Genomic DNA, 8,800 nt, shown 5'->3' with positions numbered 1-8,800 from the left:
AACAGAGGACTGACGTATGAATGCAAAGGAACACACTTCTAGGCCAGCATGATGCACAGAGACCTGGAGTAGTCATCTGACAGATGAATCCTAAGACCCATAGCCCAGGAAACTGCTATTCCTCCTGAGGTCATCCTAGATTAACCAAGTTAAAGGTCCAAGATTATCATGGCTGACCACAGACAGACTTGAGGAGGCCCAGAAATCACCCTTACCAGCCCAGATCAGCTAAGCCCACCACGTGCTAGCCACGTGATTCATGCTACTGAGTTTGGTAATTGTTTGTTATGTGTTACTGTAGCAACAGAGAGTAGCACATGAATTCTGAGACTTTCTTTACCAAACAAGCTCTGAAGTGTTGTGTTTTGTTGTTTGTTTTTTCTCCTGAGGGCAATTTCAGTTATTAGTAAACATAGAATCTGAAGGAAACACAGAAATCAGGAACTTCAGGGTTAGGGTAGGCATCAGATCACCTTTGGAAATTCTTTGAATTCTTGAATTTCCAAAGAAGTACCAAAAGTTTTGTTTCATTTGAGATAGTCTTCATATGATAGTCCAGGCTGGCCTAGAATTCACTATGTAGCCCTCTTGCTGAGTCCTCCCCAAGTGTGAGCCACCCACTCAGCACTTTGACTCAAAATGGGCACAGTGTGTATCCAGTTTATAGCTCAATTTGGCCCATGGGCCAAAGAGATCCTGAGGTTCTCTGACTTGGTATACCTCTTCACCATGAAGACACCTGGACAGACAGACAGACTCTGCCATTCACGAAAAAAGAATTCAATTTATTTCCTTTTAGAACTATAAAAAAGTATGCTGGATATAAAATCTAAATGGCTAAGGTGACTGACTGACTGCAGTAGGACGTGCCTGTCACTGTCTACATCTAGTCACTCAACTCTGCTATCAGCAGAACAGGGGTTGGGCTGGGAGGCTGCTGCTTAAAAGGCTCAACTATAAGCTTCGAAGAGCAGGAGTTCAGAGCTGCAGAATCCTCAGGAAGGAGGAAGGGAAAGAAAGTGAGTGGTACAGAGCAGCAAGAGAAGGAAGTGGGTGGACTGAGGTAGGAGGCAAGACTGCACTTTGTACCACAGTCTGGGGAAAACACTTTAATTTGCAATACGGAAGGCCTTCTTTCTTTTTGAGACAGGACAAAAAGCCCACTGTAGGCTATCCTAGAACTCATTAGGTAGGCCTAGGGTGGCCTTAAACTCACAGCAATTCTCCTGCCTCCATTTCCAACCATGCCTGGTTGGAAATGTCTTCCTTCTTGAATGCTGAGCACAGCTGGCCTAAGCATGTCCTAGGAAGTCCAACTGTTTCCTGGCGCCAAGGGCTCCTCCTCCTTGGAGAGTAGCCCAGGCGGCTTCTACCAGGAAGGAAAGGCATTCATCAATGTGACATGACATGGTCATCTTCGGACTTGCATGAACTCCTTGCGCAGCCATACTGAATCCTGGTAAAAGCGGGGATCACCCAGTCTCACAGCTGTCCGTTTGTAGAAATAGCAATACAGTACTGCGGCTGAGGACAAAAGCAGAGAGCAGCCTCAGGGACCGTCCTCAGTGTTCCCTTCAGGGGAAAACCAAGCCCAGCCAGCCCAGCACTGCCCCAGGGGTTCTTGCTGTCTCCCAGAAAGAGCAGAGGCAGCCCTTCCTCTTTCCTTTGAGTGGCTGACCCAATCATCCCAGTCCGTCCTGTTGGAGCTGGAAAGCCAGGATCAAGGCTATGCTGCCAGAGACACAGCAGGATGTGAGTGCACCTAAAGCCGTACTATCCTCACCTAGTCTCTGGAATACAAACAGTGTTTGAAGTCCATCTGTCCAAATGAAGCTGCTGGAATTTTTCCATCTCAAGTTCTAAAGAGACATGAGTAGAAAGGGAACAGTTAACAGCTACGTGAGGCTATTATATCTCCAACTTGCTTAGCTGCAGCAAAGCCACTTGGTTGATAATCATACTAACCTCCTTTGTTTTCAAAAGCTCCGAGTGTATTTCTCAAGGGAGCTTCAAACTCCTCCTTTAAAAAAATTTTTTTTAAATGGGGCTGGAAAGATAGCTGAGTGGTTAAGAGCGCTGACCTACGTTCAGTTCTTAGCACCTATATGATGTCTCACAACCTCCTATAACTAGTCCCTGGGGATCCAATGCTCTCTACTGGCATCTGTGGACACTAGGCATATGCATAATGCCCATATGCAGGCCAGCACTTGTACACATAAAATAAGTAGAATTTTTAATTGGGCATGGCATACCTTTTAATCACAGCACCCAGGAGACAGAAACAGGCAGATTTCTGTAAGTCTGAAGCTAGCATGGCCTATATGAGTTCCAGGCCAGCCAGGAAACTGTCTCAAAACACAACACAACACAACACAACACAAAACAAAACAAAACAAAACATTTTTTGTTTTGTTTTGTTTTGTTTTTCAAGACAGGGTTTCTCTGTGGAGCCTTGGTTATGCTGGACTCACTTTGTAGACAGGCTGGCCTCAAGACCTCTCTGAATGATGGGATTAAAGGTATGCACCACCATACCTGGCCAAAAAAATTTTTTTTAATTAAAAAAAATTGTGTGTGTGTACCATACCCTGCATGCACAGATAGAGGAGAACTTAGAGGAGCCAATTCTCTCCTTCCATCAGGTGGTCCAGGGATCAAACTCAGGTTGTCAAGCTTGGCAAGAAGTTCCTTTACCTGCTTAGACATCTTGGCAGCTCTCAGGCATCTCCTGCCCCTTTTGATTTTTTGTCTCAAAGGAATCTCCTTTAAGCCTGAACTGAGGTATTTTTTTGTCAAGGAGAAATGACCTCAGAAGTTTCTCTGCTCGCTGTCTAGCCCTCAGGGTGCCTTTAGGCTCAGGGCTTAATCACATCACCAGCCTGATATGGACTCCAGGAAGTAGAGCCCAGAGTCTGATAGAGGATGCTCCCTTGACCCTTGTACATTGCCCCACTGCTATCCTGTGAGTCCTGCTTCTTCTGTGGCACTCGGACACCCAGACAGTGGGTCCAATGAAAAGCAAAACAGTAACTAGAGACCAAGGTTCTGCTTTGTTTTGATGTGGTGCTGAGAACAAAGGCCAGGGCCTCCCAAATTCTAGGCAAGAGCTCTACCCATGAGCCATACTCAGAGTCATGAATTTTAATGACTTTCATCAAAATATGCATATAGGGGACACATGAACTATCCAAAGAGATGGAAGAAATCATAAAACAGATGTGAAACAAATAAGGGCCTGCAAGGCCTTCCCAGAACTCATATAAATGTAAAAATGGAAGGAGAGTGTAGTTAGAGAGATAGCTCAACAGTTAAGAGCATTTGCAGCAGACAGTCTGATGAGACCTGATAGGTTAGGGCCAGATAGAAAGGGAGGAGGACCTCCCCTATCAGTGGACTGGGGAAGGGCTATGGGAAGAGAGGAGAGAGGGAGGGCGGGATTGGGAGGCGATAAGGGAGGGGGCTACAGCTGGGATACAAAGTGAATTAAATTGTAATAAATAAAAAAAATTAAAGAAAAGTATTTGCAGCTCTTTTAGAAAACCAGAATTCAGTTTCTAGCACTCATATTGGGTATCTCACACCCCCTGTAATTCCAGCTATAGATCTAAGTCCTTTTTCTAGAGTACCTAACAAACTCAGGTGCACATCCATGCACACACACTCATTCACATATGCACTCACATATATTTTCAAATAGTATTCTTTCTTTCTTTCTTTTTTTTTTTTTTTTTTTTTTTTTTGGCTTTTCAAGACAGGGTTTCTCTATGTAATATCCCTGGCTTTGCTGGACTTGATTTGTAGATCAGGCTGCCCTTGAACTCATAGAGATCCATTTACCTTTTCCTCCTGAGTACTGGGATTAAAGGTTGCACCATATATATATATATATATATATATATATATATATGAATTACCATTATTTTTCTGGTGTTTTGCTTTTGCTTTTTGTTGATGTGTTGTGTTTTGTTTCGTGTTGTGTCAAGGCTTTATACACTAGAATATAATCAGATCAACAGCCTGACAAAGCATCCAGCTTACATATATATATATATATTTTTTTCTTTTTTAAGATTTATGTATTTTATGTATTTGAGTGCTCTATATGCATGTTCACCTGCATACCAGAAGAGGGCATCAGATCATATTACAGATGATTTGTGAGCCACCATGTGGTTGCTAGGAATTGAACTCAGGAACTCTGGAAGGGCAAATAGACAGTAGTCTTAACCACTGAGCCAGTTCTCCAGACCCTCAAATTATATTCTTTTTTTTTTTAAGATATATTTATTATTTATACAACATTCTGCCCGCACACCAGATCTTACTATAGATGGTTATGAGCCACCACGTGGTTGCTAGGAATTGAACTCAGGACCTTTGGAAGAACAGTGAGTGTTCTTAACCTCTGAGCCATCTCTCCAGCGCCTCAAATTATATTCTTAAAAAAGTAATCTGAAGTCATAAGAACTGGATCTGACCTGGGGCTTATAGGAAAACTAAAGAGAAACATCTGGGGACTGAGTTTCTGGTGTAAAGATAGAGACTCCACACTGGTCATAAAAGAAAACAACACTCTTGCATGGCTGCTTCCCTGAAACACCCAATGCCTGTAATATTAACCATGGGACACTAACACCTAAATATACCCTCTGTCAACACCACCTACCCACATAACTGATGGTGAAACCATCCCGACTTCCTGCTTTAATTCTGGTAGGCCTATTTGGGGCAAAGGTTACTGTTACAAATAGACAAGTCCCTGGATTCTTGAACACAGAGAGCTGGGTAAAAGTGTCTTATGAACTGTCACATGCCTATACTCCGGCCCAGGACACCTTCATTTTACCTACTTTCTACATGTCACATGCATGTCAAAGAATGACAGGGTTTCCAGAGGCTAGAAACTCGTAGTTGGATTTTCTTTGGACAGGACAGGGTTTGATCAAACCCGGGGCACGGAGCCTGCCAAGTAAATGTCCTGTCACTGAGCTGTATTCCCTAGCCCTTGCCATTATTTTTCTGGTGTTTTGCTTTTGCTTTTTGTTGTTGTTGTGTTGTGTTTTGTTTCATTTTGTGTCAAGGCTTTATACACTAGAATGTAATCAGATCAACAGCCTGACTACAAAGCAGCCAGCTTACACAGGCCCCAGATCACATGTGATTCATGGCTTCTGACCTCTGCTTCCCTATTCTGCCATCTCTTTGTGTATTTCATGTGTTTTCATATGCTTCTTAAACATAAAACAAAAGATTTATTTATTTACTTATTTATCGGCACAGGGTCTAACACTATGTAGTCCTAGCTGGCCTGGAACTATCTTTGTAGATCAGGCTGGTCTCTAACTCACAGAGATCTTCCTGGCTCTGCCTCCCAAGTACTGGGATTACAGATGGGTACCACCCATGTCTGGCAATTGGTTTACTTTATGTGTATGTCTGAGTGCCTTTGTATGTAATGGGTACCACATATGTACCAGCACCAGTAGAGGACAGAAGAGTTGAATCCCTTGGAATTACAAAGGGTGTGAGCCACCAGATGTGGGTGTGAGGAGCCAAATCCAAGTCCTCTGTAAGAGCAGCATGTGCTCCTAACATCTGAACTGTCATGTGCTCATTGTGGACTCAAAGTTCTGAGTTGGAGGAGTGGCTCAGCATGGCTTGCTTTTGAAGTTATATGTAGCCGAGAATGAACTTGTCACGGCCCGCAGAGAACTAAGCCTACAGGTATATGTTGCTATGTTATACTTTATTTCCCACCTCGAGATAGGTCTTACACTATATTCCAGGCTGGCCTAGAACTTATCTGTGTAGATCCAGGATGGCCTTGAATTTGTGGTAATCCTCCTGCTTTCGGGTGCTAGAATTACATGTGTTAGCCACCATGTCCAGTTACTTCTAGCTCTTTAAAAGTGTGAAAGGGACAGTGAGATAATTCAGTGGTTGGGAGCATTTGCTACCAGGCCTGATGATTACAGTTCAATCCCCAGAACCTACATGGTGGAAGAATAGACTTCCACAAATTATCCTTTCATATACAGCTCTATCCACCTACACATAGATACAACACGACAGCGATATAAAATTTTTAAAAATTAAATATGTAGGAGTTCAGAGCTTTAACTCTTACCATGAACCAGACATGAAGGGAGATGCTGAGGGCAAGGTACACAGATGTCAGAATGATGGTCCCTTTGAACTTATGAAATAGAAGGTTGACCAGGCCAGCCTGGAAGACGAAAGTGTTGAAGAACATGAGGAAAATTATGATGATGTTGAAGAGGATTGCAATATCCTGGATTCTGTAGACAAAGAAAACAAGGTATAGCCAATGGGGGCTATGTGAGGACAGCCCTAAAGAGATAGTCCTAAGTCTTGATGATATAGTCACCCCAAATACCCAGGCAACACAGACTTCTGGACACACTAATAACTTTAAAATATACAACTACCACTGTCAGGCCCTTCAAACTCTTTGGATTCAGCTTTTCAGGCCTGTCTCTTACACTCACATGAAGAGCACTAGCTGGATGACAGGAGCCATTCGGAGTAGCTCAGAGAAGGAATTGACAAACAGGTCATAGGACAGCAGCAGGAACTGTAGGGAAAGCACCAAGCTGTAGTTACTGGTCTGGAGCATCTTCTCTCTGCTTTTGGGGACTTCCAAGTGCACATTCCACAGTTCTGTAGGAAATGACTTCTGGTTCTCTGCCCAGTACTTGGTGAGAGATGTCTATTTTTTCCAAATCAGAGATGTTTCCCTGACTCTAATGCAAGGACCTGCTTGGAGGGGAGAGATGCAAGAAAGGAAGGATAAGGAAGGCAATATTGAAAGTCTAGCAATAAACATTCACTGAGCATCAGCAAAATACCATTCTAGGTGACTAGGATATATGAATGAAAAACAATTATAAGAACAAAAACCCAGCTAAAGCCATGTGTAGTGGCACACACTTGTAACCACAATATTCAAGAGCCTGAAACAGGAGGATTGAGAGTCTGAAGCCAGTCTGGGTTATGATAGCCAAGACTCTTCTCCAAACAAAACAAAACAAAACAAAACAAAACCCATCCAAACTCTGCTCCTGAACTTGTCATGCTTTCTTGAGACTAAAAACATCAGCTTTTTCTCTGCACCATGATCCTTCTAAATGCACAGCTCTTTTCTTCTTTCTTTCCTTCCTTCGTGTTTTTTTTTAAACCAGATATTGCTACCTAGCTGAAATTTTTTAAATTTATTTTTATTTCATGTACATTGGTGTTTTCCTTGCATATATGTCTGTGTGAGAGAATCAGATCCTCTGGAGCAGGAGTTACAGACAGTTGTAAGCTGCCATGTGGGTGCTGGGAATTGAAACCCAGGTGAGCCATATCTCTAGCTCCCTGGTCTTGAATTCTTAATCCTCTTGCTTCAGCTTCTTGAGTGCCTGTTTTACAGGAATGCAGCACCACACCTGACAAATGGACAAGTCTAACCAAGAATATTTAGGGGTACTACAGAGAAGTGACAGCCTGGTCACATGGAAGTAGTAATAGTTGTCGGAATAAAGCCTTATATGTTACATGCAACACTCTGAGAACTGTTCCAATCACAGACATTATTTAAATCTTACAATAACCTCATGGAGAAGGTAATAAACTCTTATTTTTCCCCAATTCATAAAGGAGAAAACTAAGGCCCAGCAAGGTGAACTAGTTTGACCAAGACTGCACAGCTGATAAATGGCAGAGTGGTATTCTGATGGAGCACTATACGACTAGCCTACTTCATAACTGATGGAGAGCTATCTAAGTAGGTGGGGGATATGTCCTCATAGAAATGGGCAGTGTCACAGACAGAAAGAGCTGAGAGGACGCAGTACTCTCTCCGAAAAAGAGCTTTATAAGGTGATGACAGAAACAGCAGCATCATGTAAGGGGTGCATATTTATAACTTTACTTAATCCCTGGACTTGAAAAGCAGCCATTTTAATGCATGTTAAGACCTATTTTGCAGAGGTTCTGAGAGGTCTAGGCCCCGTCTACCACCCATGGTAGAAATGCTGCATGTTTTTGGATGTATGAATCATGTAGTTTCTCCGACAGTGAGTTTTCACACTCATAATCTCTTTCCTAGGTACCAGCACCAAGATAATCTTGTTAACCAAGAGAATTTTCTTTAATCCTCATAACAATCTACATGGTAGGAAAGAATTACGCTCTGGCTACAGGCAAGGACACACAGAGTCATTCCCTCAAGATCACAAGTGAGTAGAGCCAAAGGCACCACTTTGCAAGGCTACATCGAGGGCCACTGTGAGCATCCGATAGAAAAGACCCTTGCTCTAGCTTCGCGGACAATAACCCTCCAATTTAACGCAGTTTTCCTCACCCTTCCCAAGGCTCCGGAATGCCTCGGCAAAAAGTTCACAGCAAGAGCAACAGCAACATAAAAGACTTCCAGCCATCTATGCTGGGCTCATCATCTACACTCACCTCAAAGAACCAACGTCGGTTGTCATGGGGACACCGTCTCGGCTTCCGGAAGCCTACTTTTAATTCCGGAAGCAGATGGCTTTGTGCCCGCCACGGTTGGGCCTTCCCTCTCCTAGGCGCCCTGTGACCCGTTCTCCCAGCTTGCCTCGCTGACAGCCAACCGTAGGCGAGAGGCTGGTAACTCCAGCATTTCGCCTTCCTCGGGTTGGGGGTTGGGGCTAGAGACAAGACCGACTGGACGCATCACTCCTAGGAATTGGGCCAAGAAATCGCCCCATAGCTCGTAAACCTCATTTCCCAGACGCCCTAGCTCACCACCGGAAGT

The 8,800-nt window shown here is 43.5% G+C and overlaps 1 protein-coding gene across 2 annotated transcripts; it reads right to left on the bottom strand.

The window, feature by feature from the left end:
• Positions 1-764: 764 nt before the first annotated feature.
• Positions 765-8,783, bottom strand: Tmem138 (transmembrane protein 138). Of its 2 annotated transcripts, none has more exons than XM_055613891.1 (5): positions 8,476-8,783; positions 6,513-6,780; positions 6,131-6,302; positions 1,784-1,859; positions 765-1,524 (listed from the first exon to the last, which is right to left on the bottom strand). In XM_055613891.1, exons 2-5 carry the CDS (start codon positions 6,638-6,640, stop codon positions 1,412-1,414), a joined length of 489 nt encoding a protein of 162 aa, XP_055469866.1. In that variant the 5' UTR covers positions 6,641-6,780; positions 8,476-8,783; the 3' UTR covers positions 765-1,411. The 2 variants fall into 2 exon arrangements, with proteins under 2 accessions (XP_055469866.1, XP_055469867.1); XM_055613892.1 differs by lacking the exon at positions 8,476-8,783 and adding an exon at positions 8,372-8,457.
• Positions 8,784-8,800: the final 17 nt, after the last annotated feature.

The sequence above is a fragment of the Psammomys obesus genome, unplaced genomic scaffold (assembly GCF_907164565.1).
Source record: "Psammomys obesus unplaced genomic scaffold, mPsaObe1.curated_primary_1811, whole genome shotgun sequence".
Taxonomy (NCBI): Eukaryota; Metazoa; Chordata; class Mammalia; order Rodentia; family Muridae; genus Psammomys; species Psammomys obesus.
This window is presented reverse-complemented; position numbering and strand designations above follow the sequence as displayed.